The 16,073-nt window shown below is 41.6% G+C and overlaps 1 protein-coding gene across 1 annotated transcript in view; it reads left to right on the forward strand.

Annotated features, from left to right (window-relative positions):
- LOC146026400 (calcium-activated chloride channel regulator 1-like) overlaps positions 1 to 16,073 on the forward strand; it is a 74,776-nt gene that overhangs the window by 26,638 nt on the left and 32,065 nt on the right. Inside the window, exon 4 of the mRNA XM_083157044.1 lies at positions 9,556 to 9,703. Coding sequence (XP_083013170.1) covers positions 9,556 to 9,703 — 148 coding nt within the window. The remainder of the gene's footprint in view (positions 1 to 9,555; positions 9,704 to 16,073) is intronic.

Raw genomic sequence — 16,073 nt, forward strand, 5'->3', positions numbered from 1 at the left:
ACCAGTTCTAAAAGCAAAAGTATATAAGTGTGGGCACAGCATTAGGGGGTGCCTGTGCACCCCTAACACTCTATGTGCGCACGCCTATGAATACTATTTAACTTGCATAGAAATGATTCACAAACACAAGAGCAGCAAAAACAAAGTGTAAACGTTGATACAAAAAATAGTAGAATTACTCAGTTCCAAAATATTGTTACTGATACCCCTTTCACATCACACCTAATTACCGGGTTAATGCCTGTTCTACCCGGTAAATGGTGTGATGTGAAAGGGTATACAGCAAACCGGTAGCAATACGAACTGGATAAAAATAAGGGTTCTTACTGGTTCGTTGCTTTGCGGTGTGAACAGGTTTATTGGGTCAAGCGACCCGGTTCCTGTTCACACTATGGAGGAGGCAGAACGGACAGTGTAATTGTTAGCACTGTGGCCTCACAGCACTGAGGTCATGGGTTCAATCCACACAAATACCCTGTATGAGCTTTGTATGATACCCCCGTACTTGCATAGGTTTCCTCCAGGTACTCCGGTTTCCTCCCACACGTCTAAAATATACTGGTGGTTAACTGTCACACGCACAAAAATGAATGTTATTATCTGCCCAGTGGCGTAACTAGAATTTTTTTCGCCCCCTTCGCCGATATCGGCAGCGCCGCCCCCCCCTCCCACCCACCTTACCAAGTGAAGTTAAAAAAACCCTTACCCCTCCGCGTGCCGCCGCCGCATTCAGGGTCCCGCAGCTAGCTCAGTCTCCTCCTGCAGTTCTATAATGACCATCACAAAATGGCTGCCCCCTAACAGCAGACAGTTTTTAAGGATGCTAGAGGTCTGCTGTTAGGGGGCAACCATTTTCCGATAGTTATTTTTCATTAGAAGTACTGCAGGAGGAGACGGAGCCAGGACAAGATCTGCGCTGCGGCCAGGACCCTGAATGTGGCGGCATGTGGAGGGGTAAGGGGGGTTGATTATATATATATATATATATATATATATATATATATATATATATATATATATATCTTATATATTTGGCTACATCTGTCACTCAAAGTGTGTCTGGAGCTGTAACGCTGGGTTGTGGACTTCCATCTTAATTTATGATTGTCATCACCTGTTTTAAACAGGGTAATTGATAAGAAAGGTGCTTAAGCACAGGTGATGGTAATCCATAAATTAAGAAGAAAGTCCAGAAACAGAGCAATGTGTCCCACTTGGAGAGGGTCATGTTGGGAGGTATGCACCTCCCTCCCTCCTCCCCCCCCCCCCCATTCACGGCATCCCCACGATTAAATGGCACATGCAAAACACTGACATGGCTATGGTCGACAATGAAAAAGGTTGACAAGATTTATTTTTCACTTTTTCAATGTTTTCATATTCATTCTCATGTGTCGACATGGACACCGATGAAGTGCCACACTTATGTCAACATTTACATGTGTTGAACTTTCTGTGTTGATTTTTTCTTGTGGCGATTCGCGGCACCCCCCGCGACCCCCCTCCCGCGATTTGCAGCACACCCCCCGCAATTCGCGGCACCCCCGGTGACTCCCGCAATTCGCGGCCCCACCCCGTGACACCCCCCCCTCCTGCGATTGCGGCACCCCGCGACCCCCCCTCCCACGATTCGCGCCAACCCCCCGGGCCCCCCCTCCCGCTGTTCACGGTGCCCCCCACGACCCCCCTACCGCGATTCCCCACCCCTGACCCCCCCTCCTGTCATTGCGGCAACCCCCCGCCCCCGCGACCCACCCTCCCACAATTCGCGGTACCCACACCCCCACCCCCGCTTTTTAATTAAACAAAACAATACACACCCCCTTCCACATCATATGCTCTCTATTTAACACATTTCACCTATAACTCAAGTTGCAATACAGGCCATCTTTCATACAATTCTAACCATCTTTTTCATATACAAATGGTCACAAATTAAGGGGGCGCAGCCCCTTACGACGGTGTGAAGAGCGCGGGCGCGATGAATCACCTAGTGTGTATATATATATATATATATATATATATATATATATATATATATATATATATATATATATATATATAGATACAGAAGTACCAACACACTCGCCATTCCTAGGAATGGGATGCAAACTACACCCACATCCCAGGGTGGGGTGCGGTGGCCTGTGACCACACACTCTAGTAAATACAAACACAGGGGGCCCAGCACTCACTACAACAAACTAACTCACCTTAACATTCAAATAATCAATAAATAAATAATGGGGTTTTAGTTCATGAATTGATCAATGCATTTAAGCTTGCAGCCCATCGCCAAGGGACCCCATTTCACTGCAAGTCCTACACTAGCAACTGGTTATCTTGAGAACCTGGCACCTGCTTACACATCATAGCTAAAATGAACATGTGTTTTTTTCTGGGTTAATGCTCAACTGCCAAGTAACATGGCTTTCATAAGGTGAGACAATCCCAAACACAGCACCTGAATTAGAATTAAAGGGGCAGCTGTCACAGGTTTCAGGTAAATGAGCTTATCAAGGGTGCATGAGAAAGCTATGATCACAGTAACAGAGGTTAATTAAAAATCAACCCAAATATATAGATACAGAAGTACCAACACACTCGCCATTCCTAGGAATGGGATGCAAACTGCACCCACATCCCAGGGTGGGGTGCGGTGGCCTGTGACCACACACTCTAGTAAATACAAACACAGGGGGCCCAGCACTCACTACAACAAACTAACTCACCTTAACATTCAAATAATCAATAAATAAATAATGGGGTTTTAGTTCATGAATTGATCAATGCATTTAAGCTTGCAGCCCATCGCCAAGGGACCCCATTTCACTGCAAGTCCTACACTAGCAACTGGTTATCTTGAGAACCTGGCACCTGCTTACACATCATAGCTAAAATGAACATGTGTTTTTTTCTGGGTTAATGCTCAACTGCCAAGTAACATGGCTTTCATAAGGTGAGACAATCCCAAACACAGCACCTGAATTAGAATTAAAGGGGCAGCTGTCACAGGTTTCAGGTAAATGAGCTTATCAAGGGTGCATGAGAAAGCTATGATCACAGTAACAGAGGTTAATTAAAAATCAACCCAAATATATAGATACAGAAGTACCAACACACTCGCCATTCCTAGGAATGGGATGCAAACTGCACCCACATCCCAGGGTGGGGTGCGGTGGCCTGTGACCACACACTCTAGTAAATACAAACACAGGGGGCCCAGCACTCACTACAACAAACTAACTCACCTTAACATTCAAATAATCAATAAATAAATAATGGGGTTTTAGTTCATGAATTGATCAATGCATTTAAGCTTGCAGCCCATCGCCAAGGGACCCCATTTCACTGCAAGTCCTACACTAGCAACTGGTTATCTTGAGAACCTGGCACCTGCTTACACATCATAGCTAAAATGAACATGTGTTTTTTTCTGGGTTAATGCTCAACTGCCAAGTAACATGGCTTTCATAAGGTGAGACAATCCCAAACACAGCACCTGAATTAGAATTAAAGGGGCAGCTGTCACAGGTTTCAGGTAAATGAGCTTATCAAGGGTGCATGAGAAAGCTATGATCACAGTAACAGAGGTTAATTAAAAATCAACCCAAATATATAGATACAGAAGTACCAACACACTCGCCATTCCTAGGAATGGGATGCAAACTGCACCCACATCCCAGGGTGGGGTGCGGTGGCCTGTGACCACACACTCTAGTAAATACAAACACAGGGGGCCCAGCACTCACTACAACAAACTAACTCACCTTAACATTCAAATAATCAATAAATAAATAATGGGGTTTTAGTTCATGAATTGATCAATGCATTTAAGCTTGCAGCCCATCGCCAAGGGACCCCATTTCACTGCAAGTCCTACACTAGCAACTGGTTATCTTGAGAACCTGGCACCTGCTTACACATCATAGCTAAAATGAACATGTGTTTTTTTCTGGGTTAATGCTCAACTGCCAAGTAACATGGCTTTCATAAGGTGAGACAATCCCAAACACAGCACCTGAATTAGAATTAAAGGGGCAGCTGTCACAGGTTTCAGGTAAATGAGCTTATCAAGGGTGCATGAGAAAGCTATGATCACAGTAACAGAGGTTAATTAAAAATCAACCCAAATATATAGATACAGAAGTACCAACACACTCGCCATTCCTAGGAATGGGATGCAAACTGCACCCACATCCCAGGGTGGGGTGCGGTGGCCTGTGACCACACACTCTAGTAAATACAAACACAGGGGGCCCAGCACTCACTACAACAAACTAACTCACCTTAACATTCAAATAATCAATAAATAAATAATGGGGTTTTAGTTCATGAATTGATCAATGCATTTAAGCTTGCAGCCCATCGCCAAGGGACCCCATTTCACTGCAAGTCCTACACTAGCAACTGGTTATCTTGAGAACCTGGCACCTGCTTACACATCATAGCTAAAATGAACATGTGTTTTTTTCTGGGTTAATGCTCAACTGCCAAGTAACATGGCTTTCATAAGGTGAGACAATCCCAAACACAGCACCTGAATTAGAATTAAAGGGGCAGCTGTCACAGGTTTCAGGTAAATGAGCTTATCAAGGGTGCATGAGAAAGCTATGATCACAGTAACAGAGGTTAATTAAAAATCAACCCAAATATATAGATACAGAAGTACCAACACACTCGCCATTCCTAGGAATGGGATGCAAACTGCACCCACATCCCAGGGTGGGGTGCGGTGGCCTGTGACCACACACTCTAGTAAATACAAACACAGGGGGCCCAGCACTCACTACAACAAACTAACTCACCTTAACATTCAAATAATCAATAAATAAATAATGGGGTTTTAGTTCATGAATTGATCAATGCATTTAAGCTTGCAGCCCATCGCCAAGGGACCCCATTTCACTGCAAGTCCTACACTAGCAACTGGTTATCTTGAGAACCTGGCACCTGCTTACACATCATAGCTAAAATGAACATGTGTTTTTTTCTGGGTTAATGCTCAACTGCCAAGTAACATGGCTTTCATAAGGTGAGACAATCCCAAACACAGCACCTGAATTAGAATTAAAGGGGCAGCTGTCACAGGTTTCAGGTAAATGAGCTTATCAAGGGTGCATGAGAAAGCTATGATCACAGTAACAGAGGTTAATTAAAAATCAACCCAAATATATAGATACAGAAGTACCAACACACTCGCCATTCCTAGGAATGGGATGCAAACTGCACCCACATCCCAGGGTGGGGTGCGGTGGCCTGTGACCACACACTCTAGTAAATACAAACACAGGGGGCCCAGCACTCACTACAACAAACTAACTCACCTTAACATTCAAATAATCAATAAATAAATAATGGGGTTTTAGTTCATGAATTGATCAATGCATTTAAGCTTGCAGCCCATCGCCAAGGGACCCCATTTCACTGCAAGTCCTACACTAGCAACTGGTTATCTTGAGAACCTGGCACCTGCTTACACATCATAGCTAAAATGAACATGTGTTTTTTTCTGGGTTAATGCTCAACTGCCAAGTAACATGGCTTTCATAAGGTGAGACAATCCCAAACACAGCACCTGAATTAGAATTAAAGGGGCAGCTGTCACAGGTTTCAGGTAAATGAGCTTATCAAGGGTGCATGAGAAAGCTATGATCACAGTAACAGAGGTTAATTAAAAATCAACCCAAATATATAGATACAGAAGTACCAACACACTCGCCATTCCTAGGAATGGGATGCAAACTGCACCCACATCCCAGGGTGGGGTGCGGTGGCCTGTGACCACACACTCTAGTAAATACAAACACAGGGGGCCCAGCACTCACTACAACAAACTAACTCACCTTAACATTCAAATAATCAATAAATAAATAATGGGGTTTTAGTTCATGAATTGATCAATGCATTTAAGCTTGCAGCCCATCGCCAAGGGACCCCATTTCACTGCAAGTCCTACACTAGCAACTGGTTATCTTGAGAACCTGGCACCTGCTTACACATCATAGCTAAAATGAACATGTGTTTTTTTCTGGGTTAATGCTCAACTGCCAAGTAACATGGCTTTCATAAGGTGAGACAATCCCAAACACAGCACCTGAATTAGAATTAAAGGGGCAGCTGTCACAGGTTTCAGGTAAATGAGCTTATCAAGGGTGCATGAGAAAGCTATGATCACAGTAACAGAGGTTAATTAAAAATCAACCCAAATATATAGATACAGAAGTACCAACACACTCGCCATTCCTAGGAATGGGATGCAAACTGCACCCACATCCCAGGGTGGGGTGCGGTGGCCTGTGACCACACACTCTAGTAAATACAAACACAGGGGGCCCAGCACTCACTACAACAAACTAACTCACCTTAACATTCAAATAATCAATAAATAAATAATGGGGTTTTAGTTCATGAATTGATCAATGCATTTAAGCTTGCAGCCCATCGCCAAGGGACCCCATTTCACTGCAAGTCCTACACTAGCAACTGGTTATCTTGAGAACCTGGCACCTGCTTACACATCATAGCTAAAATGAACATGTGTTTTTTTAGGGTTAATGCTCAACTGCCAAGTAACATGGCTTTCATAAGGTGAGACAATCCCAAACACAGCACCTGAATTAGAATTAAAGGGGCAGCTGTCACAGGTTTCAGGTAAATGAGCTTATCAAGGGTGCATGAGAAAGCTATGATCACAGTAACAGAGGTTAATTAAAAATCAACCCAAATATATAGATACAGAAGTACCAACACACTCGCCATTCCTAGGAATGGGATGCAAACTGCACCCACATCCCAGGGTGGGGTGCGGTGGCCTGTGACCACACACTCTAGTAAATACGAACACAGGGGGCCCAGCACTCACTACAACAAACTAACTCACCTTAACATTCAAATAATCAATAAATAAATAATGGGGTTTTAGTTCATGAATTGATCAATGCATTTAAGCTTGCAGCCCATCGCCAAGGGACCCCATTTCACTGCAAGTCCTACACTAGCAACTGGTTATCTTGAGAACCTGGCACCTGCTTACACATCATAGCTAAAATGAACATGTGTTTTTTTCGGGGTTAATGCTCAACTGCCAAGTAACATGGCTTTCATAAGGTGAGACAATCCCAAACACAGCACCTGAATTAGAATTAAAGGGGCAGCTGTCACAGGTTTCAGGTAAATGAGCTTATCAAGGGTGCATGAGAAAGCTATGATCACAGTAACAGAGGTTAATTAAAAATCAACCCAAATATATAGATACAGAAGTACCAACACACTCGCCATTCCTAGGAATGGGATGCAAACTGCACCCACATCCCAGGGTGGGGTGCGGTGGCCTGTGACCACACACTCTAGTAAATACAAACACAGGGGGCCCAGCACTCACTACAACAAACTAACTCACCTTAACATTCAAATAATCAATAAATAAATAATGGGGTTTTAGTTCATGAATTGATCAATGCATTTAAGCTTGCAGCCCATCGCCAAGGGACCCCATTTCACTGCAAGTCCTACACTAGCAACTGGTTATCTTGAGAACCTGGCACCTGCTTACACATCATAGCTAAAATGAACATGTGTTTTTTTCTGGGTTAATGCTCAACTGCCAAGTAACATGGCTTTCATAAGGTGAGACAATCCCAAACACAGCACCTGAATTAGAATTAAAGGGGCAGCTGTCACAGGTTTCAGGTAAATGAGCTTATCAAGGGTGCATGAGAAAGCTATGATCACAGTAACAGAGGTTAATTAAAAATCAACCCAAATATATAGATACAGAAGTACCAACACACTCGCCATTCCTAGGAATGGGATGCAAACTGCACCCACATCCCAGGGTGGGGTGCGGTGGCCTGTGACCACACACTCTAGTAAATACAAACACAGGGGGCCCAGCACTCACTACAACAAACTAACTCACCTTAACATTCAAATAATCAATAAATAAATAATGGGGTTTTAGTTCATGAATTGATCAATGCATTTAAGCTTGCAGCCCATCGCCAAGGGACCCCATTTCACTGCAAGTCCTACACTAGCAACTGGTTATCTTGAGAACCTGGCACCTGCTTACACATCATAGCTAAAATGAACATGTGTTTTTTTCGGGTTATATATATAAACAATGTTGCGGCTTGGCACTCCAACTCAATGGGACAGCTACCCAGGTGCCCTCAGGAAACAAATAGATAGCCCGATGGTATAACAAAGTATACACAAACAGCGGCACTCAATGGGTTTTTTCAAAGCGTGTATTACAAGCGGTCCAACGTTTCAGGGACTAGCCCCTTTGTCAAGGTGCAGGAAAGAGTTTCCTGCACCTTGACAAAGGGGCTAGTCCCCGAAACGTTGGACCGCTTGTAATACACGCTTTGAAAAAACCCATTGAGTGCCGCTGTTTGTGTATACTTTGTTATACCATCGGGATATATATATATTTGTAACTATAGCCCTGCAGATCGGCGCCCACAGCGCCTCCCCGCCACAGCGGGGGCTGCGGGGCTATAGTTACGCCACTGTATATGCCATCCAATTATATGTAAATCACCTATATCCAATGTGATTGCTTTTGCTGGTGAACATGAGCATTTAAAGCACACCAACACCGCAAGCATTTAAAATGTAAACAAACTAAAGTTCACTTTAATTCTAAACGAAAGCTAAATAAAAATTCTACTGCCTCTTTCCTTGCCTCATGCATACCTCCCTGACCTCGTGACAGGCACCTTGCAACAGAAGGGTGTAACTATCTCGCTGGGATCAGCAAAGTTCGGAAACCTTCACTAGGACAGCTCCTTTCTATGGCCCTAACAGGCAACATTCAGGCATTTTCTGAGCGATTTTAGAAAATGCCTGAAACGGCATGTAAATCGCTGTGTGTGTGTGTGTGTGTGTGTGTGTGGACCACACAGCGATTTAAATCCACGGCCCTGCCTGTCTGAATCCAGCGGCAATTAATAACCCACACACAGGTTATTAATTGGTCGGGGCCATTGTTCTCAACGGAGAACACTGACCCTGACACCTTGCTCAACATGCAGCGCTGTGCGCTGATAGAGATCTAGCGTTCTGAGCAAAGTACGCTCCTCGGCCCGTTACTTTAATATGAAATTGCAGTTTCGATGTGTGTGTGTGTGTGTGTTGGCACATAATCTTTTATCCAAATCTGCTATAGGAATGTAACATTCATGCACATTGCAAATGTGTTTAAAATCAAGGCACGGAAAACTGCTATATAAATAAACTTGACTATTATTATTGCTCACTACTATTGCATTAAAGTGTTTCCATTGTTCAATATGTGCTTTTAACATTGCCTTGATATTGCAGTTGTGTTAGGTGTAGTGAAATAGTGTAACTGTGTACCTTTTTTATGTGGTACCGTAAGTGTTCTAATTGTTGCACCTTTAATGGTTGGCATGTAATATAACCCTACAGGCTGTAAGAACATGTAGGGCCAGTCAGTAGCATGTGATCTATGGGCTCCAGCTGATATGTATTGTGGAATTTACAGCCAAGGAAATAACAATAACGGACTTGCTTTTTCCCCCCTAGGCCGATGTTATCATAGCTGATCCTTTAATTGACAGAGATTTCCCATACACATTGCAATATGGTGGCTGCGGGGAAAAGGGAAAATACATACATCTGACGCCTAATTTCTTGTTAAATGACAACTTGCTGAGCATATTTGGACCAAGAGGTAAAGTCAATTATATATTTACATATTTTAAACATTTAATTAAATTCAGCATTATTGATATTTAATGGAAAATTGCATTTGATACACAGGAACTGCTAAAAAAAATATATACTCTTAAATCTTGACACTTCATATTGTAAATATACAGTTGGTGGAGTTTCACAATAGGTGCAGGGTTTACCCTGAAGCTAATTAAACCACTGCTTCATTTAATTGGCTGCGGGAACTATGCGTGGGTACACCATACTTGCCTACTTTTGAAAACTAGTTTCAGGGAGACTATACTTGGTAATAGAATTTTGCACAGCGCCCTGTTGAGCGGGCGTGTCTTGCTCCATCCAAAGGGCGTGTCTAGTTCCATATATGGAGAGATTGTGAAAAGAGACTGTGTACATAGTACCTAGAAGCGTGGGTGTGTACTGCTACATCTGAGCGGAATCATGTAAAATAACTTATAACCAAATGTAGATGAGCCCCAGAGCAGTTAGTAAGAGCTACTATACTTGCTAAAGTGCTGGGAAATGGTGCTGATGAGTCAATGCAAATGTATCTATCTCTTATTCCTTTTCTCCCCAAAAATGTAATGGTGTAATGTGGGCTAGGAGAAATGAGGGAGATTGCTGCTATTTCAGGGAGTCTCATGCAGGAGGGTAGGCAGCTATGGGGTACACACTGGACAATATAGTCTGTCAGGAATGTCCAAACTATGGAACCCCAGCTATTCTGAAACTACACATCCCAGCATGCCTACCAATGGTTTTTGCATTCCCTAATAGCAAAACTGTGGCAAGGCATGATGGGATGTGTAGTTTTACAACAGCTGGAGGGTCATAGTTTGGACATGCCTGGTCTACTTCCATTGAACTCCCAGGCGAATTATATACTGAACTAGATCATTGAGCGACTTCATCCTGTTCCCGCTCTATACATGCAGTCTTTGATATTGTCAAAATTGATCTGCAAATGCAGACGACTGAGGACACCGTTAATGACACACAGGAGCGCGCATCGTTAAAGATATCGAGTGTACACACTTTGCAATATTACAAACTATAATGCTCAGAATGAGCAATATCATTTAGAATATTGCTTATTGTGTATCCAGTTGAAGCCCCTGAGTGTGGATTCTCGGGCACAGTCATGTGATTTTGACGAATTGCACCGACAATTCGCATGCCGATTGCATTTGTCACCCGATGTGATGCACCTTGGTCAAATTTAAAGGATATTATGTGCTGCACATAATATTTATCAAATCGCAAGTGGTTTTTTTACACATGCGATTTATCACAATGCGATGTGTGATCTGCTAGTTTATATACCCCCAGATAGCCCAGTCCTCATTTCATCACCCTATTTCAGGTCGCAAGGGACATGCGATTTATGATTGTAGGTACATCAAATGTCCAACAAAACACTTGAGGTATGATATATCGCACAGGGAGCCTCAAGGGAAATTACAAGCGTGACATCGCAACGCATGCCCTCGCACAAGTGTATGGGCACCATAAGAACCACAAAAATAAATAAATATACCAGGACGTTGCAATTCTCTGAAGGTGGAGATTGTTTGATATGTGACATTACAAACACTGCTAATTTTTCACCTATTGGGGCAGATGTATTAACCTGGAGAAGAGAGAAACTGGAGATAATGCACCAGCCAATCAACTCCCAACTGTCATTTTCAAATGCAGTTTATTGGCTGGTGCTTTTATCTCCTTTCACTAACTTCACTTTGGGCCTGATTCAGATCCGTTCGGTACTGCGTGCATTCGCACGCAGTACCGATGTTGTGCGTCTGCACAGGCGGGTATCTGCGCATGTGCAGGCGTATGGTGCGTGCACCCACGGTGACACCATGAGGGGGGCGGCGTGCCGGCGTGAGGGGGGCGGGGGTCGCCGGGCTGCCCCATTACCAAGAAGGAAAAAAGTGTGTCCCTAGGGGCACCTAGGAGCGCGGTGGGTACTGTGCCAGGTGATGTATACCACAGTTTAAGAATAAGGCAAGGCTGCTGCTTCTTTAATTAAGAGGATGTGTGGCCTCTTACTAATGGGAGAAAACAAACGGGGAGTGACTTAGTCCCAGAGTATGGGACGCTGTCACTTTAAGAAGCGCAGGTCTGCCTTATTTTAACAATATTAATATACACAATTATTAGAATATTAAATTGTATTTATTTAAAAAAATAGGGTACATATTAGTATGAAGTGCACTTCAACATATCAACATTGAATATTACATAAAATCCACATACATGACAAACAACAGATAACATAAATAGCTGGCTGGGTGTTTGAGGCAATTTGGCAGGCTTGAGATATTATGGCAAGATAGTTATTTCTTTGTTAGTGATTTGTATTCCTTAGTATAGTTACCAATCCTGGTCACAGTCAGTGTTCTCCAGCAATGAATTGTGGATAGGGATGCCTCCTGAAACAGGTGTAATTCTGTGGGTGGCACGTCACTGATCTTTCTTTACCAGTAAGTGAACTGGATATCTGCTGTCCACTGTGGATGTGACCCGGCTGGATGAATAAATGGACGGATGATGCAGCAATGGAGCTCAAAAACGCGTTTCTCCGCGTATCTGTCGGCGGCTTCCTCAGTTTGAGCTGTCAAAGGTATAAAGAGCATATTTATACTGTGCATGTTCGCGCGTCCCGCGCCCCCGCACTTCCGGGTTTGTATGCCAAGCCTCGCTTTCGTTTTACTTATATATATAGACGACGGCGGCCATTTTAGCTCCGTCTGATTCAAGCCTCGTTTTGATAAATTGGGCTGTCATAGCCATCCTGTTTATATGCTTGTGTCCCAAGCCTCGTTTTGGTTTTGCAGTGTGTGTATAGATGGATCTCAGCGGCCGTATTTACTTCCTGTATTCCAAGCCTCATTTTAATATAATAGACTGTCTTAGCCATCTCATATTTAACAATATACTCCAAGCCTCTTTATCGAATGTAGCCATATTTAGAATACACCTCAAGCCTCATTTTCTTTACAAACATACCATGACAGACATTGTTTTCAGTCATAGCCATATGATGATTTATATTTTGTCTGTAGCCATGCCTCTTTTTCTTTATATATCGTATATTTGGCTATTAAGCCACACCTCGCCACTGGACATAAACAAACAACAGACATCACAATAATATACATGAAAAACGGAAAGGGAAAAAGATTTTTCTATTTTATTAGTTAATATATAAAAAAAAAAAAAAAAAAAAAGGGGGATTATATATAGATAAATCTCTATATGATAGCAATCATAATCCGATAATCGTAAAAATCGACAATAATAATAAAGATGAGACAAAAACATTTTTTTCGGGGATAAAAAAATCCTGAATAAAAAAATAATAATAATAAATAATAAAAAATGATCTCCATACATAAAAATATTAGAATAAAAATATATATATTTTTCAAAAAAAATTTTTTATAGACATAATATAGTATAGACCATAAAATAAATGGTACAACAATTTAACTAGTTCATACCGGGATAAAGTTACATGTATCGTATATCTTTGTATTATTCTTTATGCATCGGCACAGAACAATTATTTTTCTTTTTTAATTTTTTTATTTAAAAAAACAAGGAAATATGGTGAGAGAAGGAATAAGGTTATACTAAGACCCCATATTGCATTACTAAGGGTGGTCCTAGAGGGTACAAATCATCTTATTTATTTATTTATTAATTAATTAAGGGAGGTGGTAAATCGTCTTAAGTCGCACTTATTGTGGGTCAACATTTATTTTCTATTACTATAAAGTACAGGGCATCACATTTTTTATATGTATGTATGTATATATATATATATATATATATATATATATATATATATACACGATAGATATTCTTTATGTGGGTTTCACAGGTTAAGGATGGACGTTAGATGTCACAGACTATCACGGGTAGGAGAAGTAGGGGGCCAGTGAACCCTCCCACTCATCCCATCCTAGACCGCCTACCACAACGGGACTGTGTAAATTAATCATAGGGCCGAAAGTTTTCAATATATTGTCATCCTATATTCTTCAAACAAGTTTTATATCACATACAGTTTAATTCGATACTGTCATTTAGACCAAGGGGGCTGAGAGTTCTTAAACAGAATATCCAGTATGCTTCATGCCTGCACAGCTGGACATATCCAGCTCTTTAAGAGCTGGATATGACCCACCCCTCGGGGTACTCTTAATGTGTTCAATTGCAAACATCTTTATCCCTTTTGGGTCTCCCCGTTGGCAACCAGCCATATGTCTGTAGAGGCTGTTGTTTTTGCTCATTTTAACAATATTACGTTTATGTTCCATGTAACGAACATGTAAGTTACGGATGGTGTGGCCCACATATTGTAGGCCGCATCCGCACGTAAGGATGTAGATGACATATTTTGTCTTACAATTTAAGAAACCTTTGATGAAAAAGGTTTCACCTGACACATAGGACGTAAATGTGGTGGTTTTTCTCTCAATGTATATGCATGATGCACATGATCCTCCTGACCCTCCTCCCCCGCATATATGGTAGCCATCAGGTGGGGGTGGCATCCAGGTGGGATTACTGGTTTTGTCGTTAGCTTTTTTCTTGTAAAAACTTGGAGCTAATTTTGTTTTTAGATTTCGTGATTTTCTGAATACAACAGCATTATTAAAATCTATTTCTTTATTAAGGATTTTAATAGGTACATATTACCCTTCACTATTTTCTTTATTTCCATAGCTTTCACATTATACTGTGTAACAAATGTAGCTTTTCTCTCTTTAATCTGGTTCTTTTTTCTATCTATCTTTGATATTGAGTTATCTTCTTTTGTTTCTAACAGTGTTTTTCTTTCCATATTCTTAACTATGTTCAGGGACTCATCTAGCAATTTTTGGGGGTACCCTTGTTCTGAGAATGCTCGATGTAGCTCATTACTTTGTCTGTCAAATGCCACTTCTGTTGAGCAGTTCCTTCTCATTCTCATGAACTGACTCTTAGGTATATTATTTTTCCATTTGTTGTAATGGCTGCTCTTATAATTCAAATATCTGTTTTGATCAACACTTTTAACGAATGTCTTAGTCTCAACCTTCTCTCCCTCTACCGTGAGAGCAATATCCAGAAAAGTGACACCTTCTGTGTGGCTGTTACTGGTGAATTTTAAACCATATTCATTATTGTTTAAACTAGTCGTGAACTGAGTGACAGAATCTAAATCCCCATCCCAAATAAAAAACAAATCGTCTATGTATCTGCCATAGAGGACCAGGTTCTCCCCCAAGTCCCGCCCCCAGATGTTCTCCCCCTTTAAATCTCCCCATAAATAGGTTGGCGAAACTTGGGGCGAACCTGGTCCCCATGGCCGTGCCCAGTGATTGCAAATAAAATTTAGAATCAAAAGTGAAATAATTATGTGTTAAAATAAACCTAATGGAGAGCACTATAATGTCCACCAGGTCGTCCGATATCTCCGGATCGTTTTCCAAATACCACTTTGTAGCTATAATTCCAAGTTCATGGTCGATATTCGAATATAAAGCTTCGACATCACTCGTAATAAAGTGGTAGCTATCTTTCCATTTAATTTCATTAACTTTCTGTAGGAAATGGGTCGTATCCTTAATGTACGACTGAAGCTGGGGTACATACTTTTGTAGGTAATTATCGACAAAGAATGACAAATTGTTGGTCATTGAACCAATTCCAGCGATAATCGGACGACCTGGTGGACAAACCAAAGTTTTGTGGATTTTTGGGAGAAAATAAAATGTGGGTGTGATGGGATATGGAGTGAAAAGAAAACCATAGGTTTCTCTGGATATTGCTCCCACGGAGAGGCCATCATCCAATAGATGGCTAAATTCGTACATAAATTTTTTGGTTGGATCACCATCCAGTCTTTCATAATATTTTACATCCGTTAATTGTCTGAAAGCTTCGGTTAAGTAATCCTCAGTTTCCATTATAACTACCCCCCCCCCCCCCCCTTTGTCTGCCTGTTTTATTGTTATACTGGGATCATTCAACAGGGATTTCAATGCTATTCTTTCCTTTTTAGTCAGATTATCTTTTAAGGGTTTTTTCTCTGTTTTGTTGCATAAAGTTCTGAACTGCTCCATGGTAACTTTATAAAAACTCTCCACAAATGGGCCCCTGAATTGTAAAGGATAAAATGGGACTTTTTCTTGAACACCTTTTTATTGGGTCCATTTTCAATATCAAAAATCGGGATCTGTGTATCCATTACATTACTCTCTAATGCTAATGATTCTAAGATAGCCACCATTTTATTGTCATCAGGTTCCAAAATTTCTGGGTCTATGGTGCCCAGAGTTTTTTGTTGTTAGTTTTTCAATGTAAAGTAACGTTTT

Source organism: Crinia signifera, chromosome 8, assembly GCF_055691185.1.
Source record: "Crinia signifera chromosome 8, ASM5569118v1, whole genome shotgun sequence".
In the NCBI taxonomy this organism is placed as follows: domain Eukaryota; kingdom Metazoa; phylum Chordata; class Amphibia; order Anura; family Myobatrachidae; genus Crinia; species Crinia signifera.